Consider the following 27663-nt stretch of genomic DNA (forward strand, 5'->3'; position numbering starts at 1 on the left):
TTAAACTTTTCAGATGGCATACCGTTTCATTTTTCTCATCTTCTTCTTCTCTTCATTCGTTTTTGCCGAGTTTAACAAAGCTCGGCAATCCTTTTTCACTCGTACTAGGTAGGTAGGTAGGGTGGTTATGTCCGTTGCATCAATTAAAATGCCGTATCAAGAGTGCGCAGCCTCCTTATGACTAAGCTATCCCACTCACATAAAGGTGTCTGACTGTTCTTCTTCTTCTGTATTTAGACAGCTTCTACAGAAATCGTAGTACGGGAGTCCTAACCTCTTAGCGTGGCTGCCTATTAAACAATGACCAGTTAATACCCCTCTAATTTTTCTTATAGCTTCTCTGTTGAATCTTAACAAGATTTTCGATCGACCGCTGTTCAATTTCGGCCATGTCTGTCTACTTAGTTCGCATCTTGTGAGGTTTTGCCAACTTGTGTTTACCTTTTTGATGGATTCCCTCTCTGTAAGTAATTAGTTTACGAGTGGTTATAGGCATAAGTATCAGCGTCTTATCCGGTTGGAGATCGAGCGTTGTACCGGTTCGAGGAAGTTCATCTGCCTTGAAGTTTCCTGCTATATTCCTGTGGCCTGGCACCCAAATAATACTTTGGCAGCTGTTTACTTACCGAATTACTCTATTCGTAATAGGTTAAGCATAATATTTAGTGCCTCTGTGGGTGTAATCCTACTCTATACTAGTATACCAAATGTTAGGTTTGGTCTGACAATTGTTGTGTAAAGTCAATATAAGATATATGGGGAAAGATCCCAGCTTAGTCCTATTAGCTGTTTACAAGAGTAAAGTGCTATTGTCGCTCTTTTTACTTTATCTTCGACATTTGAGTTCCATCTTAGTTTTCTGTCTAGTATTAGACCTATGTAGCGGGACTCATCATTGAATGATAGTGCCGTTCCACCAGGAATCGGAGGAGTTATATTTGGAATTCTATGTTTCCTGGTAAATAGGATGAGTTCAGTTTTGATAGTGTTGATGCTTAGCCCATTTGCTTTTGACCAGTACTAACCGGCATCAGATGGACAGACCTAAGACAAGTTCTTCTCTTCCTCTGCTACCTCCAGTTGGTCCCGCATTGCATTCTTCCAGAGCCGGAGCGTTTGTATCCATTCGGACGAAATGACCCAGCCAACGAAGCTGCTGGATCTTTATTCGCTGCGCTATATTTATGTCGTCGTTAAGCTCACGAAGCTCATTGTCTCATCGCCTGCGTTACCTGCCGTCACCAACGTCCAAAGGTCCAAAAATCTTCCGTAGAATCTTTCTCTCATACACTCCAAGCGTCGCTTCATCGGATGTTGTCATCGTCCAAGCTTCTGCGCCATACGTTAAGATGGGCATGATGAGAGCCTTGTAGAGTGTTAGTTTTTTTCATCAAGAGAGATCTTTACTACTCAGTTGCATACTTAATTCAAAGTAGCACTTCTTGGCAAAAGAGGTTCTCTGTTAGATTTCAAGGCTGGCATTATTATCGATGTTAATGCTGATCCCTAAATAAATGAAAATTCCTACAACTTACAATCCAATTTGCAGGTTTTAAACAAAAATTGAAAAAATTCCAAAAAAATTTCTTTCGAATTTCATAGAAAAATCTAGAAAGATTTTTTGTACAAATCGCGTTGCCGGTGATACGCATTTTTTCTTTCTCCTTCTTTTTTAAACAAACTGAACTGAATTTCCACTCTGCTACAAAAGGTCAAAGCCGGATTTTCATTTTATTCCTGCTATTTTATTGTAGTTCAATCGTCGCTTTCCTTCATTTACCACGAAACGAATTTAACCACTTATTTTAATCCCATGCGCGTGCCAAGGACTATTTCAACTTCTTCGGATAAATGCCACAGGCGTTACTGAAGCAACTATGTACCCTTAAATCGCAAATATTGCATCCAAATTTCAAGAAAATCAGAAACATATTGACAAAAATGTGGATCATAAACCAAAAGGGTTTAGCAAGAGAAGCTTTAAACATAAGGGGCTGATTTTTTTTCAAAAAACCGATTTGCATATATAAAATTTCATAACTTTATAGGTAACCCCCTATGTATGGGACTGTGTATATAAGTGATTGATAGCGTGAAGGTTTTCGCTTTGATTCAGGAACCATCCCTTTCAGGATAAAAAAACATTATTCGCGGTGTATTTGCATCAAGTTGATAAAAAATATGCGTGTATGCTTGGAATTTGGCCCATGAAGTGAATGATTGATGAAGATAAAAGTTGGAACTCTTCTATAAAAGACCACAGTAAATCATTTGAAATAAAAAATCTAAATCTATTGGTGTTTAAAATACCTCCTTACTTATATGTCGCTACAACCCTGTGTCGGTTTTGGCCGAATCCAAAATGGCGCCGCAGCTGACCCGCGCACGTTGGTGTCAGTTAGAAATCTCCAGTGAAGACAGGTTTTGCAGCACTTGGTCTCCAACGGTCATCCTCTTCTACGCCTTCCATTTTAGGGTACCGTGTCGTAAATTCGCCTTGCTAAAGCGTCTTCATTAATACGAATGACATGGCCAAGCCAGCGTAGCCGCTGTACTTTTACACGCTTAACTATGTCCATGTCCCTATATAGCTCATACAACTCGCGGCCCCACCGTACGCGGTACTCCTCACTAACGCGGAGAGAGCCAAAGATCTTATGAATAATTTTTCTTTCGAAGGCTCCCAAAACTTTTTCATCCGCTGTTGACATCCTGCAGGCTTCTGCGCCACATATTAGGACGGGGATGATAAGTGTTTTGTAGAGTGCCAGTTTAGTCCTTCGAAAGAGAGCTCTACTTCTCAGTTGCCTACTGAGCCCAAAGTAACACCTGTTGACTCCAGGCTGAATGGCTTGGTGCGTGACCATTCGGATGTGCGTAGGTTCGAATATCCGTTCACGAAACACCAAACGATAGAAAAATTTGTTTCTAATAGCGGTCACCCCTGGGTAGGCAATGGCAAACCTGCGAGTGCATTTCTGCTATGAAAAATATCCTCATAAAAAACTTTCTGCCATAAACTCTCTCATTTTTTCACTAAAAGCACTCTCTGAACTTATTACTTAGGGTAGCAAAAAAGTTGCATCGCCATGAATACCTGATATCCGAAAGCCGAGTTATTTTTCCCAAGTTGCGCCACCAGAAAATATCATAAAAAAATGCTTATTTTGACGGTGCAAAAAAAATGCTTATTTTGACGGCGGTTACAAAACTGAGAGTTTCTTATAGGTTTGCCTTGGTTGATCTATATTGGCGAAGTCTTTCCAACTTGTGCTTAGTAAAATACACAAAAATGCATGAATTCTTGTGGTATATTTTTGAATTTTTGGATAATTTTCACAAAACCACAGCTTATTAAGCGGTGGAGTACCTTATTTTAATTAACCAACGAATTCAAAAGCATCCACGACCAAAAACGAAGCTGTAGATTTGTACCCGATGCAACTAATTAAGCAAAGGCATTGCTTGGTTCCGGGATGAATTTTGTTTGTCTCTTTGTCAGTGTTATTAAGAACTTTAAAAACCCCAAATAAATGCAAAATAAACGCACACTTAATATAAAGGCGTGTACGTGTATGTTGCTATTAGCATGTTATTATTAGCATACCTCATACAACACTGGCTTCATGTTGCAGATGTTACCCCAATGCAAAACTTGCTGTTGCGCCAGCGTTCGCCGCAGCTCCTAAAGCTATTGCGAATGCTGTGGTTGTGGTGATACTACTTGTATTACTGCCATCTCTTGCTCCCCTAAAATATTCTTATACCAGCATTATGGGATATAATTGGCATCCACGCATGCTGGCAGACGCACTTACACGCATGAGAACCTTTCTGTGTTAGAAAGTTTCATTTGGTTGCAAGGCAAATTTAGCTTAGATAAATTATTTCATGTGAGTGCTTATCTACTTCTGCACTTGTGTTCGTTTCTTACCTGATCGTATTGCGGTATACGTGGCACGAATTTCGTATTGAAATATACACTTCTACGCTTAAAAGTTTCTCTTTACCCTGCAGTACATTGCATTGCATGCAGGTTAGGTTAGTATTCGTGGGTACTTATTACGCAGCGTGGCGAAATATAATATTGTATTTGTTGTAGCGAGCGTCTGCATCCATTTTTCAATAGTTTATAGTAGAACTTTTGAAGATACTCGGTTTCTTGTAAAAACAGCATCCACTTAGTTCCTTTTGCATTAAGCGAGTATTTTTCTTCCGGTCCTCAATCCCTCATGGGACATAGGACATAACGTCTGCGCGCTACCTTGTGCGATTCTTGGCAATGTAACAGGTGGCGCTAAAGTAATCCTCCTAACAGAAAATGCTATAAATTTTGCGATTGGGCCCTAATGTCAGTTCTGTTTTGACATTTGTGTAGTAAACACATGCGAAATACACGTTAATAAACAATGTTACGCTAAACTGCTCCAGAACGCGGAATATTGCTGACTATTTATTTGACCAATAATCGGTCGGTGACTTTGGCACAACGTGAATTTCGTCGCAGACGCTTCTGGGGCACTAAAAAACCGCGTGTAACCCACAAAGAGCCATTACACCCGCTCAAAGTCACTGTATGGTGTGCTGTTTTCGCTGGAGGAGTCATCGGACCTTTACTGTAAATGGTGAGCGCTACAGAGCAATGATAAACGAGTTCTTTTCGCCACAACTTGATGAATTGAGATTGGAAAACATGTGGTTCCAACAGGACGGTGCAACGGCACACACTGCACGTGCCACAACCGATATGCTAAAGGATGCATTTCCCGGACGCCTAATCTCCCGTTTTGGCGATTTGCACTGGCCAGCAAGATCGCCTAATTTGACCGCTCCAGACTTCTTTTTGTGGGGCTTTTTGAAGTCGCGGGTTTATGTCAATAAGCCTCAGACTCTTTCAGCTCTTAAAGACAATATCCGTCAAGAATGTGAGGACATATCGCCGGAAGTTTTGGCCAAAGTGATGGAAAATGCCATAAAAAGGGCTCAAATGGCAATCAACAGCCATTTACGTGACATCATATTCTTGACTTGATGTAAAAAAAACTAAAAGGCCAAATAAAAATAATCCCCAAGAAGAATCAAAGTTTTTCTTTTTTTTTTAATTACAGCCAAAAAACATCGCAAGGTTACTTTTGCGCCACCTTGTACAGGGTGGCGCACGAATCGTGCTACAAAAACAAAACGTAATAACTTTTTTCTAATCAATGTATTTAACTTTTTGTTTTTTTATTGTATAGATAATTCATTTTTATTTTATGTAACTAATTAGTTTTGAAAATAATAGAACGTAAATGACCTCCATGCTCATTCACGGATATGCGCCACCTGATGAGAAAATTGTTCATTGCGCACTGAAGGGTTGAAGTCGGGATCGCCTCAATTATTGTTGTGATGGACTGCTTCAATTCAGTCAAATTACTTGGTTTTGTTTTATACACCTCTTGTTTGAGATAACCCCATAAAAAAAAATCTGGTGCAGTGAGGTCAGGTGACCTTGGGGGCCAGCGGAAAGGGGAATTTCTGGATATCAATTTATTTCTAAATTTTCGTTGGAGCTCCTCCATAACCGGTCTGGCTATATGTGCAGTTGCTCCATCTTGCTGGAACCAAATGCTGTTAAAAGGGATACGTCTTCGCCGCAGTTCTGGATAAAAAAACTCCTTCAACATGTTTAAATAACGGTCCCCATTTACAGTCGCTGTTACACCGTTTTCTTCGAAGAAGTATGGCCCGACAATGCACCTTGATGAAACTGCGCACCACACTGTGACTCGTTCTGGGTGCAGTTCCATCTCATGGAGTATTTGCGGATTTGATTGACTCCATATACGGCAATTTTGCTTGTTTACATTGCCGTTTAGATCAAAATGGGCCTCATCAGACATAAACAAGCAATTTATGAAGTTGTTGTCTTCTTCGGCCATTTCAATAATTTTTTGGCAAAATTCCAGGCGAATAGGCAAATCCAGAGGGTTTAATTTGCTTGTGATTTGAACTTTGTACGGAAACAAGTTTAAGTCATCATGAACTATCCGCTGCAATGACCGTCTGCTAACTCCAATTTGCGCCGACAAGATACGAGTCGAAACTCTTGGATTTGCCTGAATTGACGATGCTACAGCCGCGATTGTGGCTTCAACCCGAACATGGGGATCTCGATGGTACGGTCTGCGTGCGATGCTTCCAGATTCAGCAAACATGTTCACCAGCCTCATAATGGTCCATCTGCTCGGGGGAGTACCGCCAAACTCCCGCCTAAATTCCCTTTGGACGGAAATGATGGACTGCAAAGCATGGTACCGCTGCACTATCCAAATCCTCTTTTCGGTATCCCAAACCTCCATTTTTTGTAAATCTAAATACTAATCTACAAAATAAAAAAAAAAAAGCCGATTACTCACACAGAAAAAAAGTTATTACGTTTTGTTTTTGTAGCACGATTCGTGCGCCGCCCTGTACTTTAATTCACTCCAGCTCTTCACGATGCTTCTAGCTTTTCTTTGGACTGTTCACCTCCAAATTTACTTGGTTTACCAGACTTGCGCACTGCATTCGCAATAGGATCCCACTCCAGTGCCTTCGGGCAATGCATTTTTCGTCTGTGTATAACCAATCTACCTCCGTTTTTGGCGTTTCATGAACCTTTTGGCTGAATCCATTTGCGCCCATTTCAGCAAATCAGAATTTTCTGTATGGAAAAAGTTCCTGAGGCAGCGACTTAGGAAACGCTTGAGGCTACCGAGTGGGTGGAATATTATGCAAGGTGGCGTAAAATGAATCACCTTGTCGGAAGATTTATAATATTTGCAAATAGCACCGTGCGTCAATTTTATTTGAACTAGACAGCTCCAGTATACAAACAGGCAAGCAATAAGGCACGTAAAGGTCAAAATGAAGAATTCTATCACTCAAACATTTTTTTATATGTAGTAAAAAAGTTATTCAAAAACAAATTGGATGATTGACTTTGCATCACCTTGTATGTGTAGCAGTGTAAAAGCTCATTGGATAAAAACCCGAAAGGGCCTGCGGTTGGTTGGTAGGTTAAAGTAGTGATTCATCCAGAATCCAATTAGCGCTTTCGCACCATTTTGTTGCCACATCCTCATTACCAACTTGATTACCAGATACTTACGGCCTGACTATATCCAGTCTGTGCGGTTTAAGAATTTCTTTAAGAGGTATTGTGAACAAATTATGCCTGATAGGTTGCTGAACACTTCCAGATTTGTGGAGGACACTAAATTTGATTCAGTTGAAGAAATTCAACTCATGTACTATTTCTAATATTATGTGACTCTTTTTCCGGCAATATTTCTAATAAGGTCTTTTTGACGATTTGCTGCTCTTGATGGCACTTTTTCTTATTGCTAGACTAAATTATGTATTGATAAGACTAAATTAAGTAAAATCTTAACTTTAAATTACTTTTTTCTGCACGAGGAACGAAATATCGTTTTGATATTCTCAACAAATACTAATAGCAAAGAAGAAGAACCAGAGGGAGTGCTGTCAAAATGAGTCACGAATGTCCACGGCTCACAGGTTATTCCGCGAACATTTAGTAAATCAAGTGTCATAAAATATTTTACCTATTTAATAGTTTTATGGAAAGTCATTGTCTCCCTTAATTCATAATTTTAATCCTTAACTTAACAGGTTTTATTTTTACTCAAATATTTCCAAAAAAACAAAGAACAAAAAAATGTTGCCTTACCTGCGAATAGAGTAAGGTTTTTTGCGATGCTTTCCTTGACAGGATTACACTCACAGTTATTCCATTAACTCCTGGGTAAGACTCCGTCAGAAAATATGAGATTTGCAAGTGGTCTTTCAATTTCTTTGAAACTTTGGGAAATATTGGTTCTAGGTAAGATACATTCGAGCCTAAAAGGATTTTGAAAAATTTTCAAAATTGAGTCATCTACGCCATGTTGAAAATCGGGACCGTGTTTTTTTCAAAAATCAATATTTCTTGAACCGTTGGATGGATTTCAATGCAATTTACAGACAATATAGAAACAAATAAGTAGTTTAAATTAGTATTATGTTAAAAAAAAAAATTTCGAAATTTTGACCAAAAAAAGTCAAGAAAATTTTTTGAATCAATTTTTAGTTGATTTGGCCAGTTTTTCAGATTTTCTGTTATACACGTAACGATTCCTTATGATTTAACCTTTATTTTGAAAAAAAAAAATTTTATGGTGTCTATAATAGTTCTCGAGATATTGCGATTTTAGTGGAAGCGCGCACCGTGAAGTTCGCGGTTACGCAGCGCGGGAGTAGAAAAACGCGCACAGACCTGCAGCAGTCTGCTCCAGTCACTTCATACAGGAACACATAACGCAGCGCGAACCGTGCGTGCGCGCTTCCACTAAAATCGCAATATCTCGAGAACTATTATAGACACCATAAAATTTTTTTTTTCAAAATAAAGGTTAAATCATAAGGAATCGTTACGTGTATAACAGAAAATCTGAAAAACTGGCCAAATCAACTAAAAATTGATTCAAAAATTTTTTTTGACTTTTTTTTGGTCAAAATTTCGAAATTTTTTTTTTAACATAATACTAATTTAAACTACTTATTTGTTTCTATATTGTCTGTAAATTGCATTGAAATCCATCCAACGGTTCAAGAAATATTGATTTTTGAAAAAAACATGGTCCCGATTTTCAACATGGCGTAGATGACTCAATTTTGAAAATTTTTCAAAATCCTTTTACTCTCGAATGTATCTTACCTAGAACTAATATTTCCCAAAGTTTCAAAGAAATCGAAAGACCACTTGCAAATCTCATATTTTCTGACGGAGTCTTACCCTCCTCCAGAGACGATTGCTAATAGAAAGCACTTTCTTATTTTTTTTTTCCCTATTTTCTTCTCTCTTTTACACGTTCATAATTTTTAGTGGGCAAAGAACTCACAACAAATGGTAAGGACCCACAAACCAAGACTCGATAACAATATTTTGGGAGTCACCTTTGACAGCTTGCTCTCCTTCTCAGCACACACAACCGCTATTGCAACCAGAGTACAGAATCGCAACAAGGTCCTCAAGTCGCTCGCCGGCAGCACTTGGGGCAAAGACAAAGAAATGTTGCTGTCGACTTTCAAAGCAATAGGCCGACCGGTTCTTAACTATGCCGCGCCTGTCTGGTCGCCTGGAACCAGTGATACGCAGTGGACGAAGCTCCAGACCTGCCAGAATACTGCCATCAGGACCGCGACAGGATGTCTCCTGATGTCCCCTATCCAACACTTGCATGACGAGGCGCACATGCTCCCTGTTAAGGAGCACAACAAAATGCTCGGTAAGCAGTTTCTGCTTGGGTGTCACCGTAGGCCTCACCCATGCAGACACCTGCTCGAGCCTGAGCCACCTCCCAGGCACATCAGGAGACATTTCCTCAACTACGTGGACGAGATCCAGGACAAAACGGACAGACCACTCCAGGATCAGACAGTGTACAGACAGGCCATTAACGACATTCATCGGGAGACCCTTACCACCTTCTTAAGCTCCCGACCCCCGAATGCCGTTATCGGAGTCCAACCACCACCTATCGCAGACGAAGAGCTCCAGCTTCCCCGAGAGTCCCGCGTAATCTTGGCACAATTACGTTCTGGATACTGTAGCAGGTTAAACTTCTACCCACTCATAATCGACTCCGACATACTAAACATATGTCCAGCATGTGAAGGCACCCCGCACGACACTAACCACCTCTTCACATGCCCCATCAAACCCATTCATCTAACACCTCCCTCTGGACCCAACCCGTCGAAAGAGCCAGTTTCCTGGGCCTACCGTTAGATGAGCTAGACGAAGACGACCGGTACTTACACTACACTGACAGGGTGAAGATACTGCTACAACAACAACAACAACTCGATAACAACGATTATGGTTACAAATGCGTCCCACCAGTTATTTCCCACCGGCTTTGAGCGGCTCAGTCGGAAGTCGGTCGGCTTCAGAAGCTTTGTCGCCCTACTGCTGCTCTCACCTCGAGTGGAAAAAAATCATTTACTTTGCGAAATTTTAACACTGCCTCCTTAACGAGCTTACTACGCAACAATTTACAAGTGCTTAACACTTCTAAAATTTACTGTGTACTTATGTACTTAGGCACTCGATTTCGACTTGCGTAACTGCACACTGAAGCAAAATCCGAAATTTTTGGTACAAATTCCAAGATTCAAGATTTAATTTAAATGTTACTTTTTTGAATGGTGGTGGGTTGCTACAACGACGGTATTGCGGAATTTAATAATTTCATAATAAACAGATTTTCCTTCCATACATGAATGTATGTATATGTGAGGACACCACAACTAGATTAAGCTTATTACATTCATAATAATAATCCTTTAATTTGTTCATATACTTTTATTCATTCTTAATACTTTATAAATGCAATCATGTGTGACTTTTCATTTGCTTTTAACTTCTCATTCTTTTGCTTTGTACTGTTGAGCTAATAAACGAAATAATTTTCCGTCTCGTTCTTTTTGGATGGAGCCGCACAAGTGAACACATCGTTTTCGCTATTCACTAGCTCCCACATATATATAATAATATAATAAAATTTATTAATAATAAATTGGTTTGAGTGGAGCGGAGCGAGGCATGTAATTTAGGTAGATATAGTAAAATTTCACGGGAAATAATTTTGTGGAATTTTTTAGCTCATTATCTCCGTCACGAAAGGCTCGATCAGACCAAGTTTGTTTTTTTTTTGTTTTGTATTTGTATTTTGGAGGTCGTTAGAGGGTTAATATGTTTCAGAAATCTATTCGCCGAAAAATTTCGCTGGAGGTATTCTCAGAGAAAATCTTTATACAAAGAACGTAAAATCCCACAGAAAATGAAGAAAATTGTATTGACAGGTCGTTCGAGCATCAACAAGCGGGCGATATTGACATATCGCTCGGATTATGTGGATAAGTTAAAGGGCATATATGGAGTAGCTCAGAAACATCGAAAGCGTACTGGCTATTAGCTTATTTTCCTCTTAAGCGAACGAGTTTTGAGCTGCACCAGGAACATTCATTCCGGTGAGCTACCAGACTACGCAATCCGTATCTACAAAATTTCAAGACCCCACAATAATTTAATGCAAATATATAAAAAGTCCAGGAATTTCAAAATTTATGTATTATGTAATTAATTCATATTTTGGGTAAAATTTTTTGAAAATATTAAAATATTAATTAATGTGTCCAGTTTTACGTAATGTTGCCAGTTTTACGGCTTTCAGATGCTACTTCTTTCTTTCTATTCTTCTTATAACCTCGCTTTGAAATGGATGCCTCGTTCTTTCGCACATTTAATAGGGTTGCCACCTGTTTATTCTCGATCCTACATAAAGGCTCTGAAAATCCGTTACATGAAGTAAGTCCATTGAAATATCACGGAAATACTGTATTTTAAACAAGCTTCGGTGCAGATTTTCCCCTCGATCCAATACTGCCTATTAGGAAAGATTGCCCTAGCACGACCCTCGAACTCTAGTTTGCGGATAGAGAGATCTGTTCGAAGTTCGGAGAAATACGGTGTTAACTGCCCGAAAATGCTACCATGTCCCTTGAGGCATTGCCTCCAGAGGCCAACCTCCTTTAACCTAATTGCACTTTGAGCTGCAATGGAAATAACGCAAAAGCCGATGAGAAGTAAGTGCAAAAGGACATTCAGGGCAGCACAGGGGCAAGTTTTACATACTCCTTTGATGCCAATGCATGCAGTCCTTTACACCCTCCGCAATTTAGTGATATTATAGCCCTTCCGGAGAGCTTTCCACCTAACTAGGCATCCATACGTTAAAATTGACAAAACCTCTGCGTTGTATATCCACAGCACTACCTGTGGCTTGAGTCCCCATTCAAAACCGGTGTATGGCCGGTAGATGGCTGCCTGCGGTTAAGTTAAGTTTCTAGCGCCGCGGAAGCAAATGCACACGATGCCAAGATTATGCTCTGTATTTGGAGAGGCGAATTCTTTGTGATATACTTTGAAGTATTAAAACCGAGAGAAGCCACCATAGTGGACCGGTACTGAACGCGATTCAATACTGATGATTGAATATTTTCCGCCAATAAGGAAACAACTTCCTTCCTTCAATGCCCCCGCATGATTTCAGCAAGTTGGTGGCACCTCATGCCGTTGGTCTCTCTGATGATGATGATACTGCGTGACTTGTTCCCTGACAAACTGATAAACCGTTTCGATGACATGTCCCGGCCCCACAGGTCGCTCCATCTTAATCCTATGGACTTTTCTCAGTGGGGGGGTAAGTCAAAAGTAAAGTATATAAAGCATACCCTACAATCATCTTAGGACTAAACGAAAATACCGTTGGCCAGGTTAACCGCATCCCGAAATCACTTCTGCAGCGAGTGATATAGAGTAATTATTTTTTAATTTAGCTTTTAATTCGTAATTTTGTTACCGCACACCTTGCATATGGAGCTTATGAACGATTTCATTATCTTTTTAATTCAGATTATTCAGTTGGTTGTCGATTAAGTTGTAGATGCAATCTACATAAAGAGCGATGGTCCGGTCTAGAACGCTGCAGAACTGCAAAGTGTTCTGTGACAAGTCCGAACAGAAAACTGTCAAACTGCCAAACTGTCTACTAAAACTTTCAAGGAAAGACGTTCGGTTGATGGTCGGTATCATTACAGGACACAACCCATGAGGTCAGCATATGACCACCATTGGAATCATTGAGGACCCAATGTGCCTGTCGTGCTTGGAGGAGGCGGATAGCACTGAGCACTTTCTCTGTGAGTGTGCTGCCTTTGCTAGAGCAAGGCTACGAGTTTTGAGTACCGATGTCGTGAGAATGAGTAATATTCCTTCTCTAAAACTGGAGGATATTTACAGATTTGCCAAAGAATCTGGAAAATTCTCACAGGACTAACTATCTCTATCTATGTCTCTATTCTTTCCTATCTCTTTCTCTGATACTTTTCTCCTTCCCTCCTTGACTATCTACCTTGTGTCCGAGCTTTAAATACAATGGGCTTTTTAGTTTGAGTCTTTAAGGAGCCACCAAATCTCCTGGTGCTCCTTGGCTCGAACTTTTCAAATTTCAATTTCAAGTTGAACCAGTTTTTGTTTTTATGGCTGAATTTCAAATATCTAGAAAACATGTCCATAAAAAAATCGAACTCGAATCGTAAACATGGAAAACATGGAATCAGCAAACGAGTATCGAAAAGAATTACATAGTAAGTGGCAGCCAATGTGCAAAAAAATCTGAATTTGTAAACCAGTGCAAGCTGTTGGTAACACTATTTTCACAACATGGTAACCTCGATCTTGAAAAAAATTTATTAAATTTTATAAATCATAAAAAAAAATTTATATATAATTAATGCCATGAACTTTGCGGTTTGAGACCAGTGTGCTTTGCTAATATTTGCACTACACAAGCGGCAGTGCTTAGAAATTTATATATTTCCAAGTGCAAGTGCACTAATATTCTTTGGCACTTTACTTCAACCTCTGCACTGCTAAGTGCCTGGAAAATGAATTTTCACTCTGCTTGCTAATCAAGAAAATGAAAATTAAGCTATAATTTAGTTATGTTTTGCAATTTAGCAAATTGTTACATTGGCACGTAGGTAGTTGATGCTTGCTTGGCCTTTGCGCGCCTACGGGGCGTATGAAGAACCAACCACAACAGTTAGCAAGCATATGTTGCACAATATTCAAATCTTCATATGTATGTATTTGTAGATGCGTGGCAAAGTTGTTACACAACCTAGTGTTCCACGTATTCTAATATATATTTACATACGTAAATGTATGTAGGTTGGTTAATTTATATGTATTTATATGCTAGCACTTATAAGCCTGCTTGCAATGCGTAGGATGCCGTAACGAGAATTTCGCTAAGACGCAAAAATAACTTAATAAAGTATGTTATTATGTTTACAAGGTTGTTTGCGCATCTACATATGCATACCTAACCGAGCACATACCACACAAATTATTTATTTGCCATTAGTGACCCTCTCCTTGGTTGAGTGTTGTTCGCTTTGTCGTTTTGCGCTCTGCCACCAAGCACACAGCTCCCACTGCATACACCACTTCTGTGTAAATAAATTTTAAGTACAATTATTCAGTAATTCAAATAAATTTAAAGTCTAATTGAAATTTATTCGATGCTGTTGTGCAGCGTTAGTGGCTGTAGCTAACGATTCGCTTGTGGGTTATGTGTAATTAAACATCCAATTACTATTAAATTATAACTGTTAATAAGCTTAAGGCAAGGGTTAACAGTGGTGGTCTGAAAGTCAGCCTCTTGTGCAATCAATAGTCATCGGGATAGTATAAATAGAAGTATGCCATATTTATAAAGAATAAACAAAATAAATAAAACTTAATTTTTTAGGGCACGGGTTAAGTTAGACTGTAACGGTTGCCCTCTATAGCATATATAAAGGGTGGCTAAATTTCAAGAGCCGATGCTGAATGTAAACCACACCTAAACGTCAAATTTTTTCTGCATTTCATTTACTATTTTTCAATTTCAGATTAACTTAATTTGAACCATAGAAAGATACACAATCGAGCAACGCGTTAAAGTTATTCAGGCTTATTATGAAAACGGGCGTTCAAATTAAAATGCATTTCGCGCACTTCATCTTCAGTGATGAGGCACATTTTCACCTCAGTGGATTCGTCAATAAGCAGAATTGCCGCATTTGGACGAATGATAATCCAAGAGTGATTACCGACATAGAGTGACTCGGGTACTTTTTCCCCCGGGCCCGGAGTTTTCAGAGGGGCCCAGACTCGAGATTATACGTATTTATATGAATTAGACATAATTGGAAAGGGCCCGCATTTGTAATTTTCCCCCGGGGCCGAGATATGCTCTCTACGGCCCTGGTGAGAAATCATCAAGGTAATTTTGTAAAACCGGGCTTACAAGAAGTTGTGAATTCTGTAACAAATTCATGGGATAAAATAACTGGTAATGATGTTTCCAATGCACTACAAATAAATATACTTTTATTTTCTTGTATGGTATTTCTGTCATAATGAGACATTTTTTAATAAGCAGACATGCCCAGACGCAAGGCGTTTGGAGACTTCAATTCTGTAAAGGCTCTCAAGGTAAAGAGGGAGAGACTATTTTGTAGCTTCTTGTGCTACTGTTCTGCTTTTTCCAGACGAAGATTCGTCATTCTAGGTAGACAATTCTTCAATGAGTTGGAAGATCTCAGTCCGGTATATATATATATATATTCCCGAGGCTCCTAGATGGAGCATAGGGCCTCAATAAATAAATTATAATTAATTTTATCTAAGGCTAAACATTTAATTTCGTTCCACGCATGGCCTGCTTTTCTTGCTTCTGCGTCGACCTGACGCCTCCACGTATTGGGTGGTCTTCCACGTCTGCGGCTGCCTTGGGGGTTCCAATCCAGCGCTGTTCTTGTTATGTCATCATGGGGATTTCTCAACGTGTGACCGATCCATTTCCACTTACGGCGTTGAATTTCTATGTGGACTGGCGTTTGCTTGATCACGATCTAGAGATCAGCGTTACTAATAACCCGGGGCCAATATATGCCCATAATCTTGCGTCGGCAACGATTAAGAAAGGCTTGCAGCGACTGTAGTATGCCGATATGTTCCAAGTTTCACACCCATACAACACTACGGATTTCACGTTGGCATTGAAAATCTTGAGTTTGGTATGCCTGGAGATGTGAGACGCTCTCCACACCTTATCTAGCAAGCCAAATGCAGCGCATCCCTTGTATATACGGTTACGGATGGTATGTCAGCTGCTGACCCGCCGGTTTTGGAGATAATGCTCCCCAGGTATTCATTTACATCCTCCAGGGGTGTGCCGGCAATCTGAAGAGCTTGCGATGCGCTGGTGTTGATGCGCATAACTTTAGTCTTCACGATATTGATTTTTAGTCCAGTTTGTGGTGCGACCTCGCTCACCGCATGAAGTTTTGCTGATATGTGCGAATATTTATGCGCCAGCAGACGTATGTCGCCAGCTTAGTCTAAATCCTCCAGGTGACCACACATACCCCAGGATATGCCTCTGTTAGTCGCACAGACTTGCCGCATTACTAAATCCAGAACTAAATTGAAAAGCAGCGGAGGTAGTACGCAATCCTGCCTCACACCGGTTTACACCTCGACCCCGTTTCTTAGAACGTTTTCGTGTTTGACGTGACAGCAAGCGCCCGCGTACAGCTCTTTGATGATATTGATTATTTTTTCAGGCACTCCTTTGCAGGCGAGCGCTTTCCAGATAGCTTCGTGCTTAAGGGTATCGAAAGCTTTCTCAAAGTCGATGAAGCATAATCCTGGAAACTGACTGCTCCGCGATTACTCGCAAGGTGTTAACATGATCAACCCACGCGCAAAGTGGGCGATAGCCGGCTTGCCCCTGCGTAACCCCTGCATCAATGAGTTGGATAGCCTTTTGTGAATTATGTGGGCTATAACTTTATTTATCATACTTAACAGCGTGATCCCTCTCCAATTTTTGCCCTCGGATAAGTTACCCTTCTTCGGGAGAAGAGTGACGATTCCTTCTTTCAACTCGGATGGTATCTTTTCTGAGCTCCAAATGCTATTTAGTAGGGGTAACAGAATACGAGCGCTCAGCTCGGGGTCAGCTTTAGGTAATTCCGGGTTGATGTTGTCAGGCCCAGGCGCTTTGTTATTTTTTAGCGTCTTGATCGTGCTTATTATCTCAGGCTCATCCGGGCTTGTGGTGGGGATATCACGCCGAACTATGTGGCGCTGGCAGCTACAGGGCTGCGCTGACAGCAATTTCTTATAATAGCGCTCCCAGATGAGGACTTACTGGTCCTTTGACGTTGTTAATACGCCGTTCCCGTCTTTAAGCGGCTTCGCGGTTTTAAAAGCGGTATTTGTCAGTTGTCGTAACGTGTGGTATAGGTCTCGGGTGCGATGCGTTTCCGCGGCTGCTTGCGCCATCGCTGCTAAATGGTTACTGTAGTTAGTCAGGCCGATGGTATCTCCTAAAATATTTAAACAGCTGATATTGAGTTATAAACTGGAGTTTATACTACTGGAAGGAATTTGGCGGTCGTCGTAGTCGAATTGGTTGGCGCGTGACTACCATTCTAAAGTTTAATCTTCACCACAGCAAACTGACCTCAGCCGAGCTTCTCTTTACTTTGGAGAAGGGTGGCTATGACGTGGCCATTACAAGAGCCATGGTTAGCCCAGATCAATATGGTATCAGGACTAAAATAGTACCGACATCAACGACATAGGTGCGCTACTTCTTAAATATATAATTCAAAGTAGGCTAAGTCTTGCACGTGAGGGGAGGAATCAACTTTCGTGAGCCCTACCTCGAAAAACGTTCTCAATATAACTCTCTTTGGTGATGATAGGACTATGGTGAGGGACTGGATGGTTCTAGAAGAACCCTTATTCTTAGATCATAGTTACATTAGCATTAATATTGATTTCCATTTGACAAAACTCACTAAAGTCCTGAGGAATCCTAGAACCACTAACTGAGATCTCTAGGGAAGAATTCTGACTAAGGAAATGGGAAAAAATACACGCAAGAAGACGTCGAAGGTTTGCTTATTAAAGCATACAATACCTCTTGTCCCTCAACACGAATAACACGCAAACCTCCGTCTCCGTGGTGGAACAACGAGCTGGGCGCTAGAAGGCAATATGTTCGCGGAACCCTCAAGCTAGCGAGGGTGGCAGAATGTAAAGTTATTTGGGAAGAATATAGAGGAATTCAAGTCGGAATTTACGTCTTTAAGCGCCTTACGTATGGGCATGTCTGCTTATTAAAAAATGTCTCATTATGACAGAAATTAGTGTGATGAGACTATGCTTTTTTTGGCTCAGCAGGAATCTGCGCGTTTAGCAGTAAGTGTAAACCACAACTGCCAGGCAATTCGACAAATGGGCTCATTATGACATCTTTCGTTTGATGTTCTTACGTTTTTTTTTTTAATAATTAGCTTAAGCGTTTGTAAAGACATACCTAGAAAGTTTGGTGCCGTGTCTCGGCAATTCCTCTGTCAAGAACCCATGTTACAGTTAGCGGAAATAAATCAGCCATCTCGTTGTGGCATTTCATGGCTATCACGAAGGATGTCGACTGCCTTGTGAATAATTCTATCGCCATTTGGCTGTCTTTAAAATCATCATTAGACAGCATCTTGGGGTACTGCAGCACACTCTGCTAGTAAGATGTCCTTAATTGTTGACTCCAGTTCAGCCTCAAAAACATTACAATATTCAGAGCCAAAACCCAGGTCCCTAGAAGTTCGGAATATAAACCACCAATCAACTCGCCCTCGAGCTTTGAGATATTTGCATATATATATATGGACTCGGCTTGTCTTACAGCATAACATTTCTTCTCTTCACTTGAACATAAGAGGGTCCCGATCAAGTTGTGCTAATTGGAGGCGGGAGTATATAGCCCAACTGTATTTTTTTATATCAAAGGCTCTCTTCTAATTTTTAAAAATTAATTAATCCGATTTATGGTGTATTATTAAAGGTACGCCAGGAATGCTTGAGAAGTTTACTTGGGTACGCTAGATGATGCTGGAGTCGACATATTTATAAAAATCGTATTTATGGACCGACACAACTGTGAATTTGAGTTGGGTACCTAAGAAATAGTGTTTTTATAGAACTCAGACATTAAAATAATTACTTATGGTCCGAAACTAAGCCATCAGTGCTGCGAAATTTTATGGTGAACATTATTTAACGCATTTATTTCCTTCTCGAATACACTGCATAATAGAGAACCTCGCAAAAAGCTCACTTATAAGCCGTCTGCTCCCAATCCCAAAAAAAAATTTTAATTTTTACAGAAGATGCGAAAACTAAAAATATCCTAAAGTTAGACCAAAATACTTTGTTTTAGCGGCAAGGCAGCGCTAGTCATTTTTAAGACACGATTTCATTAGTCTAGCTACTCCACCTATTTAACTTCGCAGTACTGCACTCTACCGACCAATTATCCGAAGACCATGTGAACAGTTTCCGGTCCCAACGCCAGTTAGCTCAGACGATTTAGGCGTTAAAAATCTGGATCGTTTTCCCATAATACGCATAGCATCAACTTAAACCAAACGCTATAATAAAATTTTACGGAATCAGGTCACAGCTTCGATGGAATCAATTGCAATCGTCATAATGGCGATTAATTTTATTTTGACAAAATCAAGTTCATACAGATCGAATAGGTACCTAATCGTACTCCTCCTTCACTGCCGCATAGAACATAGGTGTGCAACCCATAGCTAAATCATTAAAATATCTCTGCATACCCGAAAAGTCTTATAGGTTTATCAACATATAGAGTACACTCAGGCTGGACACAACGTAAGCTATGTAGAACCGCTTTTGCGAATTCAAACAGAACGAAATGAGTCGTTTGCGCTTGTACACCTTTAGCACTTAGACTTTGGGTCTCAGAGCAGCTCGAAATGGACAATGATCTTACTCGAAATGTCATATTTACCGACGAATCGCTTTTTCAAATCGGTGGCTGTGCTAACAAGTACATACATAGGTTTGCAATATCTGGGCATCGGAAAATACACAACAAATCATCAAGAAGCGAGTGCTTCCTCAGAGAGTACCAATTTGCTGTGAATTTTAGAAATAATTGGCTGGACGATCTTTGGTTTTAGCAGAATGGCACACCATGCCACACAGCCCATGCCATAATCGATATTTTGTGTGCCAAGTTGTGAGCCGTCTCGGCGTTCCCAATTTGGCATCTCTGAGCTACGATTTGACGCCGCTAGAATTTTTATTGTGGGCTGCTGTGAAGAACCAATGTGGTGCGAACAATCCATTAACGATTCAGATTCCGATTCCATTAACGATAACTCACATTCGTGAGGTAAAGCCAGAAATCGTCACTAAGGTCTAGGAAAATTGGCTTAACGGAATCCGCTGCTGCGAAGCCAGCCGAAGCAGTCACTTAAATTAAATCGTGTGCCATAAATAATGAGAATTTTTTCTCTTTCGAAAAAGCCAATAATATGTTTTTTATGTATTTTAGTTAACTTTTTTTCTTTAATTTTTAAAAAGAAACCAATACATGTACCACCCTGCATATTATACTGTGCGAACATTATGAAAGTTTTCGAATTTACAATTCCCTTAACGCATGAATCTGAATATTTTCCCAATCATAATACTCGAGCACATCAATGAAGTGTTATTTTTATTGTTGAACCTGCATTACGAAACACTCACACAAAGAAGCAGGTTGGTTTTCCAGCTGATGGTGCTCGAGAGCACCAAATGAATTGAGCAAGCAAAGGGTATAACGTTAATGTTAATTTTTATCACAAAGTTTATTTGAATAAACATCGCCTTAGGCTCTACTTCTAATTCCAGTTTCAATTAATCTCTAAGCTTTTTGCCTTTGTGTGGATCTACCCATTCTTGCAATTCGGCACTTGATCCAAGGCAAAGTTTATTGTAACTAAATTTCGTCATCCCTTTGCAGCCATTACTATTTACGACGAATATTTATCCCCAAAGTGGCTTTTGTGCGAGAGCCAATTTGTATCGTTTAATTTTATTTTTCACTCATATATCTACGTTACCGTCTACCCTTCTGTTCCACAAGCACAGGCTATAGCCAAATTAATTTGATTTTCTCCACACATTCATACACATACACTTCAGATTTTATTTTATACAATATTATATATACTATAATACTATAAGTATTTGTTTTTGCTTTTTGTTGCAGATGAAAATTGGGGGATGCCACTTGCCATAGCAGCCAACTTGCATATACCGTATAAAATTGAAATTGGCGAGGACTTACGTGACCTGCATGCACAGGATAAAATTGGTAAAGGTAAGTACTATGAAAACTAAGCCAAAGTATATGTAGAAGCGGTGCATTATGTGTGTGGGTGTGTATAATGTTCAATGTTTAGGAAACAATTTCATACAGCCAAGTACGTAAAAGTTATTCAGAAGGGGAAATTTTGAAAGTAAAAGTTATGAGTAGGAATATAAATGCGAATACGAAATAGTAAAGGAATTGATGTTTTTTTATGTTGAAGAAATAAAAAATTTTGTTAAGAAATAAAATAATTAATATTGTAAGCAGATTGAAGAATTATTATATTTAAATTACAAGGAATAAGAAATAACGAAATGCTTTAGTAGAGCACGGCTTTGTTATTTTATTGTGCATAATAATTCGCTATTCAGCTCAGATTCAGCAATGTTTTTTTAAGTTTTCGATATATCTTTGAGTCATTTTATTTCATATTCTAAGCATTTAAATTTTTCCAGTGCGAGTTCAGCATACATAATAATATTTTAAGCGTAATATAAAATCAAAATGTGATTTCAATATCGTACTAGACATATTAATACGCTATTCAGCAGAAATTCAGTAAGGTTTTTTACTATTTTACTGTAAAAATGCGGTTTTAATATCGTATTATGCTGTTCAGCGCAAATTCAGCAAATATTTTACCAGGTTTCAGCATTTATGCCAGTAATTTGTTATCATTATCTAACCATTTAGATTTATTCAGCGCAAATTCGGCATATAAAATGCAAAGCAATAATTCTAGCGTTATTCAGCGCAAATTATACGCCATCAAAATGCAGTTGTAATATCATATTACGCTGTTCAGCACAAATTCAGCAACTGTTTTATCAGGTTTCAGCATTTTTTACAGTAGTTTCATATCATTATCTAACCATTTAAATTTATTCAGCGCAAATTCAGCATATAAAATGTATAGCATTAATTCTAGCGGTATTCAGCGCAAATTATACGACATCAAAATGCAGTTGTAATATCATATTACGCTGTTCAGCACAAATTCAGCAAATATTTTACCAGGTTTCAGCATTTATGCCAGTATTTTGTTATCATTATCTAACCATTTAGATTTATTCAGCGCAAGTTCGGCATATAAAATGCATAGTAATAATTCCAGCGGTATTTAGAGCAAGTAATATCGAATCAGAGTGCGATTTCAATATCATATTAGGCCTAATAATACTCCATTCAGCACAAGTTTGAAAACTTTTTTATTAACTTTAGTATTTCTTTCAGTAATTTGATTTTATAATCAAACCATTTAAACGCATTCAGCTTAAATTCAGATCAAAAACTACGTAATAATAGTTTCAGCGTTTTTTGCAGCACAAATTATTTGATATCAAAACGCGATTTCAATATTGTATAAAATATAATAATTCGTTATTCAGCTCAAATTCAGCAAATATTTTAAAAATGTTCAGAATTTTTTGCAGTAATTTAGTATTACATTTTAATAATTTTGCCCTATTCAGCATATAAATTACATAATATTATTCCAGCGTTATTCAGCGGCAATTAGTTGAAGTCAAAGGCCAAATAATTTAAGAGAGGGCTATGCGTTTAAAGGTTTTTTCAACGAAAAATCCCTATAAATTGTTAAATTTTGCAGTATTTCGCGTTTTTTAGTGATTCAGCGCAATTCAGCTGGAAAAATTTTGTTTTCATTTAAATGCATTTAACAATTTCATAATTCAGCACAATTCAGCAAACTTAAATGCAACGAAAACCGAAACATTAAGCAGCATTACTATTAAGTGTTTATAATCCAGGCTATTCAGCTTAAGTTGTCTAATTCAGCGCGAGTTTCATTCAAAAAGTTGCGTAGAAAACCACTCAAACTCTTTTCAAGAAAGCTGATAGAGTTTTTTTCTTTTAATATACGTTACATCATTTTAATTCAGCGCACTTAAAATAATGTGTGACAAAATTTTCGTATATCTGAGTGTTTGAAATCACAATTATAATCCCCCGAAATACAAAATTTTCATATAACTGAGTGCTTGAAATTACAATTATAATCCCCCAAAATACTAAAATTTTAAATGCATGTGAGTAACTAAGAATAATTTCTATAGATAAATATATTCTGGTTTTTTTATGGAACGAGGTTGCGAAGTATACGCGATTCAGCGCTCTTAGAATAATGAAAATTCTACAATAATTAGTTTAAAAATTATCAGTAGATCGGAAATATCTAGTTATTGTAGAACAATTTATAATTTATATTTCAACTAGAAAAACTTATTTGTCATTATAATTAACATATTCAGCTCAATTCAGCGCAGTTTTATACATTTTTTGCAGTTATAATAACTTATTGTAAATTTTTTAACTTGAGAAAATCCACACTCAACATAGTTTATATTTCAACTATTATTTGTCATTGTAATTAACATATTCAGCTCAATTCAATTTTTTTGCAGTTGTAATGACTTATTTTTAATTTTTCAACTAGAGAAAATCCTCACTCATCATAATAAGCTTATTCAGCGTAATTCAGCGCAGTTTTATACATTTTCTGTAGCTAGAGAAAATCATTACTCATCACAATTAACATATTCAGCTCAATTTGCCACAGTTTTATACTTTTGTAGCAGTTACATCAGTTTATAATTTCTATTCAAACTAGAGGAAATTATCACTTATCATAACTTACATATTCAGCGCAACTTTATGCATTTTTTGCAGTTACAGCAATTTATTCTAAGAAACTTATCTTTTCTTCTTGTAAGCAACATATTCAGCTCCATTCAGCAGCATGAATTGTAAATTATTTTCTAACTAGAAGAAGTGTAATTTATTGCGAGTAACATAATCTTCTCAATTCTTATTCAGTGAACATTTTTATATTTATTTAGAAAGAAGAAAGTGCGTTTTTTCTAAAGTTATGTTTTTCTTATCTATTCAGCAGCGTTTAAAGCCATTCAGCGCAGATTCAACTAATTTATAATTGTATGCTGCTAGTTTTTCCGCAGTTTAGCTCTTCTACCAGATTTACCGCATATTAAATGCTCTTCTAAATCTGGGAAATACATTCAGCTCTTTTGTTTTCAACATTTCTAATTAAAAACTACCAAAAAGTTCAGTTTTCATATTCCTTTAGAGAAGATTTAGATATGCATACATACCCGTCCTTTTATCCATTCATATAAATGAATATACAGCTGGGCCTCAGAAGAAAAACGTGTACATATCTATGAAAAAGCACGCAATTCCCCCTTTCTTATCTAATTAACTAATTTAAAAATTTATATTTTCCTCTTTCATCATTTCTTCTACGCCTCTCTGACAGCCATTATTATCACGGCGGATATGAACGATGCCAGCACATTGCGCCTGCTGACACAGCTAGTCGGCTTGCGACACACCAAAGTACTACTCATCGATGTGGTGGCCACCTCATTTAATGCGGAAAATAATTTCTACAAGAATTTAGCGCGCATCAGCGGCAGCTCTGAACTCATGTCCAATCTACTGCTGCTCACCGTTTTGAGCGACAAATACCGCCACTTTCTGAAGGTCGCCTTCGAAGACAATGGCATTGGGTTGGTGCAGAATTTTCGGCAAATGCGACGTTGGAAGGCGATGACAACCAATGGCAAAGCCGGTGGTGGTGGTAGTGGTGGTGTTGGTGTGACGGAAGCAGGCATTGTGAACTGGCCCATACACTTGGATAGCTCAGTGACGCGTGCCTTACAAGAGCACGATGCCATGGCAATTGAGATGTTAGAGGGTGGTAGTGAAAAAGCAACAACTACCACTAGCACTACGACGGTGCTTCCAACGCGTGATACTTTAGCTGCCTTCGATGAATGCCCACCGTTGAGTGGCCTCAACTTTGTTGAGATTTGCCCGAATATTGACAATGTAACGCGCAATTGTGTGGAATTTTTAGATAAAAATCGTAAAAGCAACATCAAACGCAATGGCAAGTTGTTGCAGCAGTTGCGTACATTGCTGAAGCAACTCTGTCATATACATCCGGTTACCGGATATACAAGCGCGGAGCAAGCGCGCATTGCAAGTTTACGGAATTTTATTGACTTTTTCCATTTTTACGATTTTATAATTATCAATGTTCGACAGCAGCTGGCAGCAACAGCGGCAAAACAAGTGCCAAAAACAACAAAGCGCGTGAACGAACAAACCGCACAGCAACATGAAAATGGCAACGGAAATGCCAGTGGCAGTGACACCAAAATTGGGAATATCAACGCACAAATGCCTAAATACGATTTTATTGTATTGGATGTGGTGCGCGACAATGCGACTAGTAACAATATTAGAAACAACAACAACAACAGTGGTAGCATTATAACCATAGGCACCACGAATGCGGCAACAATTGACTCCAATGCTCGTGTCAATGTTGCCGCCAAGTCAGCAGCGGATGTGGAGTCAACAGCTTCAACTGATTCAATCAAATGGCGTCCATTATTGATTTTAGAGCAACATGAAATCAATTTAAACACTTATATTACACATTCCATTCAGCCAGGCTATGATGAATGGCTGCTGGTGAGAACTGCGCAGTTTTGGCAATGTGGCGCTATCTGTTGGACGATTGTGGCCATTTGCATTGGCTTGCTTTTGATTATAGTGGCGGCGAGCGTGGCGGCAGGCATTGCAATGAGGTAAGTAGAATTTGCTATAACTGTGCGCTGTATATGGAAAAACCTTTGTCTATACTTAACTTAGTCAAACAGAATTCAGCTGTCATGCGATTTGCGGTATTTCCCTTATAACACTGTGCAACACAAAAAAAAATACCGAAATGAAAGCTGAAAAACTTGAATTTATGTGATCCACTGAAATAGGTTCTCAAGCGATTTGCGATTAAATAAATTAAATGAAATGACTGGAGCACAGGTTTGGACCTTTTATTGGTTTTTTATTTAATATTTATAATATTATCTTGATATTTTTATACTTTTTCTCCTACAAAACCCACTTAAATCCAAGTTCAAACTTTGTGCAGGCCAAAAAAATCACGTATACAGTCTTAACATATATCCCATCAAATTTTGGTATAATTAAATGCAAATTTCAAGTATCTCCACAGACGCGTTGATTTTTGACATTTTTTTTATGCTGCCGGTTTTCTATATCTTCTTCACGGCGAATTTTAAATTATTGAATTTTCATAGAGTTTTAAACTCGGATTTATGTGACTTTTATAGAAGGTTGAGTATTATAAAAACAATTCTTAAAATGAAATTAAAAACCAAGAAAATTGTCAAAACTTGTGAATAAGTCCCTGTGCAATAGTCTTTTAACTCATCACATTTCTTATGTAATAAAAATTTTATACTTAAAACCAGCAATTCTCATAATATTATTCGGAAACAAAAACTACTTTTCTACTTTAGAATTTAAAATTTCTACTTCTGTGGCTAATTTTCATGCAAATTGCAAATTTTACTGAGGGAAAAAAACCAAACCCTTTTAACGAAGCGTAAATATTAGATTGGGCAATAAGATCGTAGCGTTTTTACCGAAGACTTTTATTTAAGCAAAAAACAATAATTATTTCAATAAGTTAATCAATTATATATTCGCCGTCGCTGTTTATAACCTCTTCCCCATCTCGACCAATTTGTTGATGACGTTCCGCCAAAAATCGCCAGGTTTGGTGTCAAGGAAGTTGTTGAACCAGTTTTTAAGGACCTTTTTGTTATCGAAGGTAACGCCCTTCATATGATTTGACATGGAACGGAAAAGATGGTAATCGATCGGTGTAAAGTCCAGAGAATACGGCGGATGCTCAAGAGCCCCCGATTCGAGCTCTTGGAGTGCGATTTTGACGACTTGTGTAAAATGAGACCTGGCATGATCGTGAAGCAGTATGGTTTGACCATGTCGATCAGGTCTTTACAATCGAGTAATCTCGTTCACGCGGAGTAGCTGAGCAATATAGAGCTCTTTGTTGACCGTGGCATTCTTTTCGAGCATTTACCAGTGCACCATGCCCTCCCAGTTCCACCAAACACATATCATGATCTTCTTTGGATGACGATCCGGCTTGACTCTCGGCTTTGGCGTATCTCCTAGAGCCCTCCTTTCTGGACTCCTTTCTTTGCTTCATATTGATGTATAGGCACCATTTCTCATCGTCTGTGACGATTTGGTACAAAAAGCGCTGTTTATGACCGCGTGTTCCTCGATGGCGGACGAGATGCTGGGACTCAATTTGAAGGCGACTTTCTTTGTTTTGTTATTTGAGCTCGTGAGGCACCCAGGCTCCCGATTTTTCGGTAAATCCCATTTAATGAAGGTGATTAAGAATCTTTTTATGATCGCAGCTCATCATTATTCCGCAAATTTGGCGATTGTTCTCCTTCAAAAGTGGCTTGAGATGTTCTTCATCGAATTCAGAAGGCCATCCGCTACGGGACGTGTCTTCGACGTCAAAGTCACCATTTTTGAACTTTGCAAACCATTTCCGTGCTGTAGACTCGTCTATGACATCTTCTCTATACACATCCCCACGTCGTGACCTCTATGAAAAACAAAGAAGAGCAGGTGTCGAAAATGTTGATTTTTGCCTCCTGGGTATTCCATTTATAAGCCTCAAAACTAATAAAAAATTAAATTACTCAAGAATACAATTAGCATAGTTTTTTAGAGCAGAAAGAGTTCTATAAAATGCATACCAAACAGCAAACAAATCGTGGTAAAATAAAAGAAAATATAAAAACGCTATGAACTTATTCCCCAACCCAATATCTTAAGGAAATTTGAGAGCGCGCTGCCACCAAATCAATTATTCAGTTTG

At 38.7% G+C, this 27663-nt stretch overlaps 1 protein-coding gene across 1 annotated transcript in view; it reads left to right on the top strand.

Moving 5' to 3' along the window:
* The window catches only part of LOC129251487 (uncharacterized), a 163137-nt gene that overhangs the window by 103629 nt on the left and 31845 nt on the right, over positions 1-27663 (top strand). Inside the window, exons 2-3 of the mRNA XM_054890838.1 lie at positions 20762-20897; positions 24181-25522. Of these exons, the coding sequence (XP_054746813.1) occupies positions 20762-20897; positions 24181-25522 (1478 nt within the window). The remainder of the gene's footprint in view (positions 1-20761; positions 20898-24180; positions 25523-27663) is intronic.

This window comes from Anastrepha obliqua, chromosome 1 (genome assembly GCF_027943255.1).
Source record: "Anastrepha obliqua isolate idAnaObli1 chromosome 1, idAnaObli1_1.0, whole genome shotgun sequence".
Lineage (NCBI taxonomy): Eukaryota > Metazoa > Arthropoda > Insecta > Diptera > Tephritidae > Anastrepha > Anastrepha obliqua.